General features: G+C 52.0%; 1 protein-coding gene across 1 annotated transcript in view; it reads left to right on the forward strand.

Annotated features, from left to right (window-relative positions):
* The window catches only part of DAPK2 (death associated protein kinase 2), an 84471-nt gene that overhangs the window by 50068 nt on the left and 17929 nt on the right, over positions 1–16474 (forward strand). The window contains exons 3-7 of the mRNA XM_058665700.1: positions 5921–6050; positions 11207–11255; positions 11855–11881; positions 14946–15098; positions 16364–16409. Coding sequence (XP_058521683.1) covers positions 5933–6050; positions 11207–11255; positions 11855–11881; positions 14946–15098; positions 16364–16409 — 393 coding nt within the window. The 5' untranslated portion in view covers positions 5921–5932. The remainder of the gene's footprint in view (positions 1–5920; positions 6051–11206; positions 11256–11854; positions 11882–14945; positions 15099–16363; positions 16410–16474) is intronic.

Here is a 16474-nt window from a genome sequence, read left to right on the forward strand (position 1 = left end):
GAAAATGCAAGTGCAGCTGAGTTCAGGCTGCTCCCTAATCTGCACTTGTGGGTTTTCTGGGAAGAACCTGGAGCTAGAGCAGCCAATAAATGAGGCTTCCCAGCTGGATTGGAGAGGATCACATGGCCAGCAGAGCCTGGGGTACTCCTAAGGACTCCCTTCCTCCTCTCCCCAGCATTGTCTAGAGCAGGGGTGGGACACCTTTATTCTGCCAAGAATCATTTGGATATTTATAGTATCACTCACTGGACATCCAAAATGACCAACTTCAGAATCAGCCTGCTGTATGGATGGGTTGAATTTTGAGTCACACCTGTGGTTTCCCAGGCTTTAAATAGCCCGTGGACTGGATGTTCCCTATGCTTGGTCTAGAGGAACGGAGGCACCCACTGGGTCTAGAGTGGGGGAGCTGGGGTCAGCCTGTGCTTGACCCTGAGCTGCTCTCCCCTGCTGTCTGAGCGTGGTGGGCCAGCACTCGCCCTCCAGTGTCCTGGGTTTTGTCCTACCATCTGCCTGACTAGGTGCTGGGAGGAACACAGGAGAGCCCACCTTCAGGAGGAATTCCATCCAGAGCACTTAGCCATAGCAGGAGCTTCATGTGGTGATGGCAGCATGGCTGGGGGCCTGCAGGGAGAAAGAGGGCTGGTCTGGCCTGCAAGTTTTCTCTTCCCTTCCCTTCCCTCCTTCTTTCTTTCTTTACTATTTTTTTTTGTTTAAGATTTATTTATTTTCATTGTAGGGCCGACAGATTTATGGAGAGAAGGAGAGACAGAGAAAAAGATCTTCCGTTTGCTGGTTCACTCCCCAAATGACCTCAATGACCAGAGCTGAGCCAATCCAAAGCCAGGAGCTAGGAGCTTCTTCCAAGTCTCCCATGTGGGTACAGGGTCCCAAGGCTTTGGACCATTCTCTGCTGCTTTCCCAGGCCACAAGCAGGGAGCTGGAAGGGAAGTGGAGCATCTGGGACTTGAATTGGTGCCCATATGGGATCCTGACATTTGCAAAGTGAGGACAAGCCCTCTAGTGACACATTATAGAAGGCTTATATATGTGTGTGTGGGTGGGGTGGGAGCAGGGATTCAGGTTAAACATGAGCAGACAGAGGATGAAGGGTCTCATTGTGACAGGCAGGGGCAACCTTAAGCAAGCCAACCCAGGGAGGACAATGGCTTCAGGACATCGGGTGGACCCTTCTGGTGACCCCCTTGAGGAATATTTGTTATTATTCTTAACTCAGAGATGAGAGGCCTGGGGAGAGAGAAGTTTAAGTAACCTGCCTGGAGTCAGATTGCTGGCCAAGATTCAACCCCCTGACCCTTGCTGCTCCCAGAATGTCTGCAGGTGCAAATGGACTGCTCCTTTGCTTGTTTATCTAGCAGGTGATGACTGAATACCCAGCACGATGCCAGCCACCTGAGGGGACTGGGGATAGAAACAGGAGGGTTGGGCCCATGCTTGGCCAGGGCCTGTGCTAAGCCAGGGGCTTTGTAAAGTGGCAAGGGTGGTGGGAGGAGGGATGTGTAAGGGGTGAGTGCAGTGTCGTTGGCCAGACCCCTGGGTGGGAGGAATTACTGTGTGTGCCAGGTAGACGTGCTTGCAGGAGACTTCACTGGGTTGGAGCAGAAGGAGCTTGTGGGCAGGGGCCTTGCAGGAAGAAACTGCAGCTTGGGGCAGGGGAGTGGCTGGGGGAGCATGGGGTGTAGCAGAGGTGAGCAGAGTTGGCAGGAGAGGAGGGCCTTGCGTTTTTGAGACTGGGCAGGAGCCACAGAGGAGGCTTGTGGGTGGGACTGGCTACCTGTAGTCTGGCCTGTACTATGCCAGGAGTGTCTTAGAACCCCAGTGGGGTCTGGCAGCAAGCAGCCTTGTGTCCCACAGCTGCTGTTCACTGTCTGAAGGACTTGGAGCATGTTTGATGGGACTGGCAAAGGCAGGTTCATCCACAGGCACCTTCCTGTCTCCATAGCAGCGGCCTAGGTCATGCCCCTGCTCTACAGAGCTATTCTGCCTTGTCCAGCAGCAGGTGGGCCACACATGGACATTGGCTAGGGAGTCTGCTGGTCAGCTTGGACTCTACTCCCTTGCTCGGCGACCCATGAGGACCCTTGCAGTCCTGACACTGCCAGTCTGGGCTGGAATGGGGGTGGGCGAGCCTCTAGCTGAGAGCAGGTGGCTTATCAGGGACTCGGTCTGCCTCCAGGGATGACTCTTCCAGCTGCCTCCTAGAAAGCTTGAGCAGACACAGCCACTGCTCTTAGGTTTTTACCTGGGCTTTACCCCTGGAGTAGACCGTCTGAATCCTCAGAATAGCCTATGCCTTGGTAGGTGTCATCCCCATTTTATTAATGGGAAAACTCCAATAGACCCTACAACTTTGCCAGGCTTTGTATACTCTAAGTGGCAGAGCTGGAATTTGAACTCAGACCTGCCTGACTCCAGACCCATGTCCTTTTTTAAAATATCCATTTTTTTTATTTGAAAGGCAGATTTACAGAGAAAGGAGAGACACAGAGAGAGGGATCTTCAATCTGCTGGTTTGCTTTCTCAGTGGTTTCAACAGCTGTAGCTGGACCAGTCAGAAGCCAGGGGCTTCTGGGTCTCCCATGTAGGTGCAGGGTTCAGACACTCAGGCCTTCTACTGCTGCTTTCCTAGGTGCATTAGTAGGGAACTGGATTGGAAGTGGAGCAGCTGAGCAGGTGGTGGCTTTACTCACTATGCCGCAGCACTGGCCCTGGCCATTGTCTTTTGTACCTGGGGCTGCTTTATCCTGCTGAGGCTCCTAGATATGTCCTGCTGGGCATGTGGGGCCCATGTCTTCCCCCTCTTACCAGATGACTGGCTGCCTAATGGCACTAGGGTAGGCACCTGCTGTCAGAAACAGAGCACAGAGGGGCTTGCAGGCCTCTCCTATGGGTGCCTGCCAGGCAGGCTGAGCTGTTGGATTTGTTTGGACAGGCAGGGGCTGTTGGCACCCACGGGGGCAGCTCCATAGACACTGGGCTGGGCAACACCTTCTGCAATGCGATCTCTTCCTCCAGCCGTGCTTTCAAAGTGATGTCAGGGGTGTGGGTGAGGTGTTTTGTGCAAGTCAGTCTTGCTGGAGAGAGTGGTAGAAGCGGGGGCAGAGGGACAGGATCATGCTACCCTTGAGGGTGTCTGGCCAAGGCCCAGCACAACAGCTCGTCCTTCCTTTTTCCTTCCTGACCCCAGGCTGGCCTAGCCTTTGCATGTCCTGCCTCAGGGCAGTGGAGAATTGCCCCACTAGTGTGGGAGGTGGTGCCACCTTGGAATTACTGAGCCTCAAGCTTCAAGGAGCCTTGGATGGCATCCAGTGTTTAGCTCAGTGCTGGAGGAGGGGAGAAGCAGGGCCCAGGAGACAGGAAGTGATTTTGCTGAAGTTCATACACCCTTGGGGGTGGAGCAATTTCCCCATCTTCAGGGGGAAGTAGAGGCGCTTAGCCCAAGCCTTGGGGGACCACCACTTTGCCCGCCTCCTGCAGCCTGTCTGACCCTTGCTCCTTGCCAACCTCACTTGTAGGGTGGTGTGCTCTCTGGCGCCCCTAGTGGCAGTGGTGAATTTTCTGTTAATTTCCACAAATTTTCCCGAAGTGCAGCATCCCAGGTACCAAGGAGGAACCTTGAACTTCCCTAGGGGCAAAAGGCCAGCAGCAGCTAGAAAAGTGGCTCACAAGCTCCAGTTTAGAGTGACCAGCATGCTTGTTAGCATTGAGGGGAGGCAAGGAAAAAGTGAGGGAGCTGAAAGGGGGCAGGGTCATGGGAGAACAGGCTATGCAAGGGTGGCGAAGGTTGGAAAGGTTTTCCTAGCTAGAAGAACGGCCTGAGTGAAGGTTGGAGGTGAGGTGGTGCGTTGGGGGATGGCAATGTCCACCCAACCTGGAAGGTGTGAGGCAGGTGCAGGCAAGCAGTGAGTGGTGAGTCTGGAAAGATAGCAGCAGGTAGCCTGGGACAGCAGGTGCAGAGGGACTATAGCAATGCCTCGACTGTCAGGAAGGCTGGGCTTTCCCTGGTGGTCAGTGGGAACAGCCAGGGTATTTAACCAGGCCGAGGTAGTCAGTGAGAAAACAGCTAACAAAGAACCAGTGAACAAGGGAAAGGTACCAGAAGTCATCATCAGGAGGGAATTCAGACCCTCATGAAGGGGCAGGTTCACTCCTGGTGAAAATAGGTAGGTAAGAGCCACAGGGCTGAGAAGGAAAGTCTTCAAGGACAGGTGGGTTAAGCCCACCTGGGATCTCTGTGGGCAGAGACCGAGCAGAAGGTATGCAGGTTGAGCCAAGAGCGTGAGCAGAGGTGCAAGGGGGGGAGTTGTTCAGGCACCAGTCCTTGGTTTCCTTGAACAGGAGTGATTAAGAGCTGCCTGGAGAGACCATTCACATTCCACGTTCCACACAGTTCACCCAGTTATGTAAACACCACCACGACCATCAATAGAACAATCTTGGAATCAACTTGAGCCCATTTCCACCAAGTATCCGCTGCAGTCACTCCCCACATCCCCAGCCTTGGGCCACTCCTAACCCACTTTGAATTTCTATAGGCCAGCCTGTTCTAAATGGAATCATGTAATGTGGTCTTTTTTACTGACTCAACACAATGTTTTCAAGATTCACTAATGTTATCGTATTGTCTGAGTCAGCCTTTTGTTCCTATAATGAAATATCTGAGGCAGCCTACCTTTATAAGGAGAAAAGGGTCAGTGTTAACTCATAGTTCCAGAGATTCAAGTCCAAGATCCAGTGGTCCCTGTTGGGTTGACCCCTAGGTTCTTACTGTTCTTGCTGGTGGATTTGCAAGGTGGTGCAAGAGCAAGACATGGCCAGAGGTTGGAAGCAAGCATGTCTGAATCACTGTGGTCTTGTACAAGGCCACCAGGATTTAGTCACGGGGCCTGTAAGCTCCCTAACTTAGTAACTGTCTACTCTCTTCATACTGTTAACTTAAGATTAAGGTTTAAGGTTCTAACCAAATTTTAGGGGCCAAACCAGTAGCAATCATGTGAATACTTCATGCCTCCTGTCTTTTGTCTGCACTGAACGCTAAGCCCATATAAAGATCATGATGTGCCGTTTCATGGAGCCACTTACTCTACAGTCAACAGCCCCATCGGCTGTGAACGTCTGGGTCCTGTGTATTCAGGACAATGCATTTTGAATGGAGTCCAGATGAAGCCACAGCACTTGCTCACCCACCATGTGGTCTCAGAGGGTGGAAGTAAGAGAGGTGAAGCGTAGCATCTTGGTCTAGCCATTCTCAGGACCCAGCATTTGTGAGAGTTAAGGCAGGGATGCCCTCAACGGCTCTAGTTCTTAGCAGCTGCCTACCAGAAGCAAAGGCTCTGTTTCCGCCCTATTGTTCCTATAGATCAGCTCTGTTCCTGAGTTCCCCTGAGGGCCAGAAGCCATTAAACTGAGCACAGAGAAGCATGAGCTGCCCAGTAAGCCCAGAGAGGAGGGGAAGAAGCTTGCTGATCCAGAGAAAAAAAGGAGGCCCAGGAAAGACCCAGTTGAATGAGCAGGGCTGAGCCAGGATGTCCTTATCCCATCAAGCTATGGCAGAGGTGGGAGCTGTGCTTGCAGCAAATGTTGCTAGGGTCTCATGGGCTCCATTAGACAGATGAGGAAATCAAGGCATGCCATGAAAGGGCCCCACCGTTTAGAGCCAGAGCCGACATGAGCCAAGATGAAAGCTGCAGGCTCTAGCAGTAGGTCTAGCAAGACCCGGGCCTGGCACTTGAACTCGGGCCTGTTTCTGAGTTCGCAGAAGACCACGGACACGAAAGCAAGAGTTTGTGCTGTTTTTGTATCCGAAAAAAGAACACCAACCCCGAAGCGGAAACACAGCAGAGCAGAGCTGTAATTACCATCTTTTCTCTCTTCCTTTGTTTTTGTTTTTGTTCTCCAGCCAGAAAACATTATGTTGTTAGACAAGAATATCCCCATTCCACACATCAAGCTGATCGACTTTGGCCTGGCTCATGAAATAGAAGACGGAGTGGAATTTAAGAACATTTTCGGGACGCCGGAATTTGTTGGTGAGTTTTAGGCCTGTTCGACTCCTAGTGAAGAATTTGGTGTCAACAGGTGGTGAAAAACCAGGCAAAAACCCTGTGGTCAGGGCTGGACCCTCTGCACCTATCAAGGAGGGAAGGAAGTGTCTCTTTTTGGATTAATTTTTCGTTTTATTTTAACATTTCTTACAACAGTGAAGGGGTTGCAGATCCATGTGGGGTTCTGATTAGGGTGGAGTGGGTCGGGATGTTGGTGGGGGGAAGGTGGGTAAGATAAGGTTTCAGCTTCCGTTCTGTATCCGTGGGGGCAGGCTAGGGGAAGGGCTGGAAGTGCGCTCTGTTCCTTGATGTCACACTGCATCAGCACCTAGGGACAGAGATGGTCATTTGATGTTGCCTTTGAGGTCTTGATATGGGGTGTTACTTGAGTGGTCTTGATTATTCTGAATTGTCAGATTTGTTATACCAGAGGGAAGGGACTCTTTCTAAGGCCTGTTGGCTCTCCTTGTCTACCTCAGAATGCCCACAGACCCTTAGGTGCCTGTTGTAGAGCCTGGTCTGGAATGTTTTTTTTTGTTGTTGTTTTGTTTTGTTTTGTTTTTAAAGATTTATTTATTTTATTACACAGAGGAGGAGAGACAGAGAGGAAGATCTTCCATCCGATGATTCACTCCCCAAGTGAGCCGCCATGGCTGGTGCTGCGCCGATCCAAAGCCGGGAACCTGGAACCTCTTCCAGGTCTCCCACGCGGGTGCAGGGTCCCAGGCCACAAGCAGGGAGCTGGATGGGAAGTGGAGCTGCTGGGATTAGAACCGGCACCCTTATGGGATCCTGGGGCGTTCAAGGCGAGGACTTTAGGTGCTAGGCCATTGCACCAGGCCCTGGAATGTTGTTTTTGTCTTTTGAAGAGGTACTTGAAGTCCTCTGTTAACTTAGATGAGCTGGCTGGCTTGTGTTTTGTGTGTGTCTGGGTATGCTCACCATTGTTGCATCAAGGGTCAGCAACTGAGGTGACCCAGGTCTGCAACATGTGCTCTGGGGTTGGACCATGTATCCTTGTGATTTTCCCTGTGCTCAAGGATCAAACACAGCAATATAGTTGGGGAACCCCTTAAGAAACCTCACCTGAGGAGTCCTTAGATTATCCTCTAGTGCATGCCAGTGGATGCAGGATTGGACCAGTGGGTGCAGCTGCCTAGCCAGTCCCCCAGTCCAGGCTCTCACTCAAACCGATGAGTGTTGCAGCCCAGCCCAGATCAGCCTGCCCGTAGGTGGATGGTGTAGCCCAGCCAGGGTACTCTGAAGAACTCCTTCATGGCCCACCACCAGGACTAATTTTCACATATGTGTGAAGGTGGCCTAACCCAACTCAGTCCAACCCAGCCCCAGTTCTTGAGTGCACTGTTGGGTACTGCACCTTAGAGCAACCTCTAGAAACTCCTACTATGCCTGCCCCCTAGCCTTGACACTCATCAGTGGTTACTGTGGTTGCTACCACCTGGCCCGGCCCTGCCTGGCTGTATCCCTAGCTTTCATATGCTCTGATGGGTACTGCAACCCTACCAGAAAGAACCCCCGAAGAATGCCTACCAGACCCACCCCCAAACACAAGCACTGGCAGGTGCTGTGACCTAGTCTGTCCCAGCTCTTATGCAGATGGGTGAGTGCTTTAGTCTTACCCAGAAAGACCCTCAGATTTCCCCTTCTGATTCATCTCGTCTCAGCTGCCTCAATTACCTGCGAGTGCAGTGGCCTGGTCTATGGAAGTTCCCAGAAATGATTTTATGCATATCAAAGAAGCCCTCAGTGGGCCCCTATCTGACCCATTCTCCTATTCCTTGGCCCCTGACAATGCATGCACCCCCACCAGGAATGCATGGCAGTGGGATGGACCTGGCCAGTGTGCCCCAATGGTGATACCATGGACACTCTGCCTACCTCCCTCCAGATCTTGAAAAAAAAATGGAATAGAGAACTATGCTGGCACATTGGTATAGTTAACACAGAGTTGGCATTAACCAGGCCCAGAATGCCAACCAGCTGTTGGCTGCTTTTCTCCCAGCAATGTAATACTTGCCTGGGTACAAGGCAATCTAGGCAGCTGCCTACAGTTAGACAGAAATGGCTCTATAAAAAATATTTTTGTTTGTATGTATGTATACGTATATGCATTTGAAAGGCAGAGTTAGAGGCAGAGACAGAAATGCCTTCTATCTGCTGGTTCACTTCCAAATTACTGCAGTGACTGGGGCTGGGCCAGGCCAAAGCCAAGAGCCTGGAACGTCATCCAGGTCTCCCATGTGGGTTGGCAGGGGCCCAAGCACTTGGACCATCCTCTGCTTCTTTCTTAGCCCACTAGCAGGGAGCTGTATCAGAAGCAGAGCAGCCAGGAGGACTTGAACTGTGGATCTAACATGGGATGTCAGTGCTGTAGGTAATGGCAACTTAACCCACAGAACCATAGTGATGGCCCCGAGGAGCTGTCTGTGCAGGCTCTGAGCCCCGAGCAGGGCAGACGTGGCCAGGTGGAGCCAGCACCTCTTCCCAGAACTGGTTCCAGCATCTGCCCTTAGCAGAGTTTAGTGTGAAGATTTGAACTCACCCTGCCCCTTACAATCACACAAACCCATCCTTCTCTGAAGGAGCTTGATTTCTTGCAAAGAAACAGGAAATCATCTGCTGGTGCCAGACCTGCCCACTTGCCTTTCCTGGGTGCCTAGCTGTTGTTTCCCTGGGTGCTTGGTTCCCACAAGGCCTGGCTGCTCCCTCTGGGTCTCTCACCCTAAATTCAAGCCCCCACCCACCTGTCCTGTACCCCAGAAGCTTTTCACTGATGCTCATGACTGAGGTTGAGATGTTGGGGAAATGGTCCCCCAGAAGGGAGAGGACCGAGAACGCTGATGGATTTGCAGGTTGTGCTAGCTCTATAGTCACTGTGAACTGTGCTACCCCGACTGTACACACCCCAGAGCAGAGAGCTCCAGTCATAGGCCAGGCATCATGCCTTGTGCTCTACAGGCACGATTAAACTCTGATAATACTCAGCGAGGAGCTGGCACCATGGTGCAGTGCATTCAACTACTGCCTGCAATGCTGGTATCCCACATCAGAGCACTGGTTCAAATCCTGTATCCTTCACTCCCAATTCACCTCCCTCAGTAGTTGATGGCATAAGTAGTTAGTCCCTGCCACCCACATGGAAGACCCAGATGGAGTTCCTGTCTCCTGGCTTTGATCTAGCCTAGCCCTGGCTACCATGACCATTTGGGGAATGAATCAACAGATAGGAACTTTCCTTCTCCCTCCCATCTTCCCTCCCAAATAACTTTTTTTTTGAATGTGCATGTTGAAATAAAACTAATGCTTTAAAAAAGAAAAAACATTTGCAGAATGAAAAACTAACTTTATTGTATGGTGCAGAAAATTTTCAAATTTGCACATTGGTTTTTCACAATATGCATTTTCCATAAACTACTTTTAAAATTCATTTTTTGAGAAATGGAGTGTCCATCCACTGTTCCCTCCCCAAAGGCCCACAGTGACAGCTAGGCTGGAGCCAGGAACCAAGAACTCTAGGCTTCCAACATGTGCGGCAGGGACCCAAGGCTTGAGCCGTCCCCTGATGCCTCCCATTAGTAGGAAACTGGAATCAGGGGCAGAGCCCACACCTCCCAGTGTGGGATGTGGGTGTCTAACATTAGGCCAAACACCTGCTGCAGGTGCTGTGGTTTTAGTATTGTCCTAGATAAGTGGTTGTGAGCTTTCTCACTCCCCACTCCCATGAAGGGTTGAATAGGTCTGTTTGTTCCTCCTCTCCAGCTACCACCCTTTCTCTCCCACCTCCAGTTGTTCACCCCTGCTGGAGTCTCCACCTCCTGTTGTCGGGCCCTAGAAATGCTGCAGTGCCTGTATGTTTTAGCATTCACTCCGCAGGGCGTCTCTGGGCAGCAGAGACTGTTCCTTTTCTCTCCCTAGTCATGCCCCTCCCCTGGCCTCCTCTCCTCCCCTGGTCACCACATCATTAACCCAGTTCCTATTTCCATCTGGCCAGTCCCTTACAGCCAGCTGCCTGGACACCTCATTGTCATCATGTTAGTGGTCCGCAGCACCCCTGCGAGGCAGGTGGATGACCCCCTCTGCTTGCTTTTTTTCCCTCTCAGTCTAGCTTCAGAGCAGCATTCATCAGCCCCATTTCTCTTCTTACACCTGCCTCTTGGGTATCCTAGTGGACTTTTCCTCTCTTCTCTGTCAAAGCATGCACATGGAAGGCTTCTTTCTACCAGGACAGCAGGCAGTTCCTGCCCTGGCTCTCCCAGAAGCACTCACCAAATGTCTGAGACTGGTTATTCTGTTCACAATAGAGCATTACTGTTCAAAGTTCTAGAGGCTGGCAAGTCCAAGATCAAGGTGCCAATGGATGGCCTGGTGTCTGGTGAGGGTCTATGCTCTGCTTTATACAGAGATGGTAACTACTTGCTGAGTCTTCGCATGGCTAGGCAAGGTCTGGGCTTTCTTGGAACTCTCTTGTAGGAAATCCCCTTCTGTGTGGGGTCATGTTGTAGAGCTGCTACCTGTCCTCTGGGTGCCTGTTCAGTTCCTGCTTGTTCCACTTCCAGTCCAGCTCCCTGCTAATACACCTGACAAAGCAGAGGAAGATGAAGCAAGTACGTGGGCACCTGCCTCTCATGTGGGAGATCTGATAGAGTTCAGGCTGCTAGCTTCAGCCTGGTTCAGCCCCAGCCATTGGCCATTTGGAGAATGAACCAGCATATGGAAAATATTCTCTCTGTGTGTGTGTGTGTGTGTGTGTGTGTGTGTGTGTGTGTATCTGTCTTTCTCTCCAATCCCACCTACCTGCATCTCTGCCTTTCAAATAAATTAAAAAATCTCTATAACAAAAAAAGCAATTCCCTTCCTGAGGATTCTGTCCTCATGACATAATCATCTCTAGGCTGTTGCCCATAATATAGTTACATTGGGAATTAGGGTTCACCCCAAGAACATGGCAGATGGGGAAGCACCAATGTTCAGGTCCAGGGAAGCCCTTTCTGCAGGATTCTCGGGTCCTCACTGGGGACTCAACATAAAGACATTTGCCACCAAACTTCCCCACATTTCCTATAGCTGTCCACTCTCCCAAACCCTTCTTGAGTCTCTCACATGACTTTTTTTTTTTTTAGCTCCAGAAATTGTGAACTATGAACCTCTTGGCCTGGAAGCTGACATGTGGTGAGTCCAGCTGGCTTGCTGCATGCCTAGGACTCCTGGCAAGGGCAGGGGGCCTTGGATCCTGCCCCAGGTGACAGCCCCCGGCCAATGAATACTCCATTCCCCATACGCACCTTTCAGAGCCTCTGCTTGCTTCAGCTGTACTGGGCCTATATCTGGGTACACCTGTAGGTAGAGAGATCGCCAGAGGGGGCCAGGTCAGCAGTGAGGGGTGGGGCAGGGAGAGGCAGGGCCTGCCCCAGCTAGGAGAAGGAGCAGTTACAACAGCTCAGTCCATCGCCTGGAGAGCCTTGTACATTCTGGACACTGTGTGGCTTGGGGATGCCGCAGTAATTGAGTCTGCTGCTGTGGGAGTCCTTCCATCTGGTCAAGTGCCTTCATTAGCGGTGTTCACATATCCAGCCATGCATGGGTCAATTGGCAAGGTGCTTGTCACTGTCTTCATCTTCCAAGGAGAAAGAGGCTTAAAGCCTGCGGGTGTAGGAATCTGCTCTTGAACTTGGCGCCAAATGCATCTCAAGCTGCCACTGAAGGGTGGGGTTGGAATGGGGTGTGGGCGGGGGTCAGAGGGGCCTATCTGACCGCTGTTTGTTCTGCAGGAGCATCGGCGTCATCACCTACATCCTGTGAGTGTTGCTGACCCTCGCGCCATACCCCTGCTTAGCTCTGTGGGAACCAGGAGGCACAAGGGCGGGCCAAGCAGATGGACACTTGCCCAAAGCTGGATGTATCCAGTCCACAGTGCAAGCCTGAGGATGAGCTCCCTGAGCTCTATCTCACATGTCTGTCCCTGTGGTTGGGGTGGACCAATAGGACCAATAGTCCTGGAGAGCAGCCCCCAGCTTTCACACAGGGACCACACCCTGCCTAGCCTCCCACACTTGGTATGAGCTTTCAGGCAGGAGCTTCAAACAGCCCCAAGGTTGCCACGCCCCACTGGATCCTGCCTTCTCTTCCTCATTCCTTTCTACTCCCCACTGGCTCACATGCCTTTACCTTCCTTTCTTTCCTGTCCCTGAGTGTTTGATTGTTGCAGCAAAGATTGCCTGCCCAGGTCCTTGGTGTCCTGGCAGTGGCTGAGGCTGGAAGTCCTTTACCACCTCTGTGGCCTTGGGCACATTCTTAACTTCTGGACTTCTTTTGCCCCTCAGAAAAATGAGCACAGACCTCCCTCCAGGGCCGTGGTGAGGAGCCCAGAGAAGCCACACAGGCACATTTCCTAGCCCCAGCTCCAGTACCTCCGACCATTAGTAGGAGACCATCCAGTACTTCCCCTCCCAGCACTCGGGGGAAGTGCCATTTTTCTGGCACACTGGGGCAGCGGTTGGCCTGCAGACAGCAGAGCCCAGCGGCCAGTGCTCCCCCCACGACAGCTGAGAGCCTATTCCCACCTCACTGCCACCTCTTACAAACTGGCCCTGATGCTATGCCTGTCCCCGAGGTGTGGCTGAGGCTCTGTGCCCAGAGCTTCTAATGCTCACCAGGCCCCAGGCACTGCCTGTCTCTGAAGTCCTAATTTCCAGGAGGGGGCATGCCTTCCGAGCCTTTTGTTAACACCCCCACCCCGACTCTGACATTGGTGTTTACAAACCTTGATTTCTGGGGACCTCTGGTCTTCAGATTGAACTGCTGAGGAATTCCAGCACATAGAGTACATGGTCTTCGTGTGGCTCCTTTGAACTCAGCCTGCTTGCTGGAGGGCATTATGCCAGGAATTGACACGAGGAGAACTTTCCCTGCAGACTAGAGGCTTCCTGCCTCAGAGAGATGCCACATGGCTCACCCTCCCCACTGGCATGCATTCAGAGCGTGGCATTGGCTGGTGCATGGCGCTGGGCCACTGCCTTCTCGCCACAGCATCACTCAGCCAAGAGCCTTGCACCGTGAGCCATAGCAGGTGTGTTAGCTCACAACTCTTCATCTTGTAAAGCTGCCAGGGCCCTCTGGTGGCTCATGACTTCACCTGTGCGCCTCCTTTCCCAAAGACCCCTACCATTAGAGCACAAATTTAAAGGTTCAGTTTCCAACATGTAAACCATCCAACCATCACAGGCTCTGAAGAGCTGTGGGTTTGCTAGGTGCTGCCAAAGGTTGAGGAAGAAGAGCTGTGGGTTTGCTAGGTGCTGCCAAAGGTCGAGGAAGAGAAGGCAGGAGAGACAGAGAACTGGGTTGTTGGGAATGAAAGTTTTACCACAGTTAGGGGGTAAGGTAGATGATGTGTGGGCTGAGAAAATGCGAGAAAAGGCACAGAGAACAGGTGTAGCGTGGCTGCAATATCCTGAGCATGGGCTGGGGACCAACTTCCGAGGCCTGGCCTAAGACTAAACATGATCTGATAGAACATACAGGGTCATAGAAAGTTCTTTTGATTCTAAACATGACGATGATCACAGCCATTGATTCCATAGCCTTTAATATGAGCTAGAATCACATGAGGCACTTGATATTCCTTTGTTCTTCACAACTGTTGTATGAAGTGGGGGAAGGGGCGTATTTTTCTACTTTACAGATGGGGAAACCACAGCCCAGAGAGGTTGAGTAACTTGCCCAGGGTCACACAGCTAAGAGTGGCAGAACTGGGGTTCAGGTCCGGGATTAAAATCTCACAATCTAAACATCAAAATAGTGACCATTAGGACTCAGAACTAGGGATGACACATTATAGAGATTTAGTCAATGAAGCCAGTGGGCGTTTTGGCCAAGTTAGATGTGGCCAGGTGGTAGGAGGAGGAAGCCAAGGTGCCAAGCAGGTTTCTAGCTGGAGTACGTTTGTGAAATCAAGTCATGGATCCAGCCAGGAAGTGCGGAGAAGGGACACGGGCACAGAGAGACCTGGGAGAGCCAGCCCAGGGTTAGCTGGAGTGCAAGCCAGGGTGGCTTCATGGAACACATCCTTGATTGTGGTGGGTGCAGGGAGCCCATTTGCATGTATGCCCCCCGGGCTGTTGCTGGAAGTTCCTCCCTACTCCTCCTCTCTTTGCTGGCAGCTGCCTCCTTCCTCAAAACACCAGAAACGCAAATGCCAGCTGTCCTGGCCCCTTCCCTGGGATCCCCCTGCCGCTCCGGCCTTTATCTGGCTTCCTATCTGTTCTCCCAGATGCTATGAAAATCTGTTTCTTGGTGTCCCTTGAAGACAGAGTTTTTTCCTTTTTAAAGTCTTATTCATTTGAAAGGCAGTGTGAAAGAGAAGGACACACACATACACATAGAATGAGAGAGTTTCCATTCACTGATTCACTTCCCAAATGCCTTGCAGCAGCCAGGTCTGGACCAGGCCAGAGCCAGGAGTCAGAAGCCAGGGGCTCCATCTGGGTCTCCCACAAGGGTGGCAGGGACCCAAGCACTCAGGCCATCCTTTGCTGCTTTCCCAAGTACATTAGCAAGGAGCTGGCTTGGAAGTGGAGCAGCTGGGACTCAAACTGGTACTCTAGTATGGGACACTGGTGTTGCAATCATCAGCTTAATGCACTGTGCCACAACACTGGCCTCAAAGACAGTTTTTCCTCTATCAAATCCTTAACAGGAGCTCTGTAGAAATGTTCTGAATGGGCATGATTAGATAGGTTGCTGGTTGGGTATCTGGTGAGGCCCAGCCCCTTCCCCTGCCAACAGGACCAATCAGGATGCCCCAAGCCCATCATTTGCATCCCACATGTTCCCATCATCATACCGTTCCCTCTGTGTGCACAGCCTGAGTGGAGCCTCCCCCTTCCTGGGTGACACAAAGCAGGAGACGCTGTCAAACATCACGGCCGTGAGCTACGACTTTGACGAGGAATTCTTTAGCCAGACCAGCGAGCTGGCCAAGGACTTCATTCGGAAGCTTCTGGTGAAAGAGACCCGGTAGGGAGACAGAGAGGCGTTGGGTTCTCCGGGCATGTCCCTCTTCTGTCATCTCTCTCAAGACTGTCAGTCTACCCTTGCTTTGCTGCACCTGTTACCTAAGTGGGGCAGGTGCACAGACAGGTGGGGGTTGGCTGAAACCGGTTGCTCAGCTGTCTGCTGGAGTCTTCCTGTAAGTGTGTGTGTGCACGTGCATGTACACATGCGCAAGGACTTGGAAGTCAGCCTGGGTTTCTTATGAGCTCATGGCTTTGTGGAGCTGGTCCCACAGCACCTGGAACTCAGATTTGGAGAGACAAAGTGGCAGGACTTCTAAGTCACTTGAGGCAGGCATAACGCAGAGAGTGTAGAGCCGACCTGCAAACCCTACCCCTCCTGCAAGCACCTGGGGAAGCCCCACAGCCATGGAATCAAGGAGAGTCACATGACTGGGTGCTGGGTATCCAGTAGGGCCCAGCTGGTGTGCAGAAAGGGCCGCAAACCTGGCAGCCGTGTCCTCCTGGTCCCACAGCCTGCAGAGAGTAAACCAGGGTGGGGTCTGCAGCTGAGCAGGGACTCTGCCCTCCCCAGGGTGCTCCTGCCAGGTTACAGAGCAGCCATGGACAGAGGAGGGATGGGAAGGCTAACAGAAAAACAGATCTGGGGCTCCACAGTGGAGAGCTGGCTTTTGGAACATTCTGGAAACAACAGGATATCTGTAGCTCTCATATAGATTTTAAAAGATTTATTTTCTTTCTTTGAAAGGCAGAGTAAGAGATTCCACGTGCTGGTTCATTCCATAAATAGCCCACAATGACTAGGGCTGGGTCAGGCTGAAGCCAGGAGCCAGGAGCTTCTTACAGGTCTCCCACATGGCTGCAAGGACCCAAGCACTTGGGCCATCTTTGCTGCCTTTCCAGGCACATTAGCAGGCCCTGGATGGGAAATGGAGCAGCCAGGACTACAACTGGCACCCATATGAGATACTAGCATCACAGGTGACAACTTAACTTGCTCCACCACAACACAGGCCCCAGCGTTAGGCCTTTCAGCTTTGGGATCAAAGTGGGGGAAGTGGGAAGGTTTAGGTAGTAAGATACCGTATTGCAGAGTCTGCCCAGACTCTTTGCCTAGAGAGCAGGCAGAGCAGCCAGTCCTCATCCAGCCTGATCTGCAAGCAGAAGTCAAAGAATGCCAGAGGTGGGTCTAGAAGGAGGGGGCCACGGAGACTGTTGCTGTCCACTCTGGCCTTGAGGGTCACCACTGTTTTCTTGCCCTTACTGCAGGCAGCGGCTCACAATCCAAGAGGCACTCTCGCATCCCTGGATCACGGTAAGGATGGCGCAGTGAGTTCAAGCGAGCCACAGGGCTCTGATCTGCTTCTAGGGCTGGCCGGA

This window comes from Ochotona princeps, chromosome 6, assembly GCF_030435755.1.
Source record: "Ochotona princeps isolate mOchPri1 chromosome 6, mOchPri1.hap1, whole genome shotgun sequence".
NCBI classification, from domain to species: Eukaryota; Metazoa; Chordata; class Mammalia; order Lagomorpha; family Ochotonidae; genus Ochotona; species Ochotona princeps.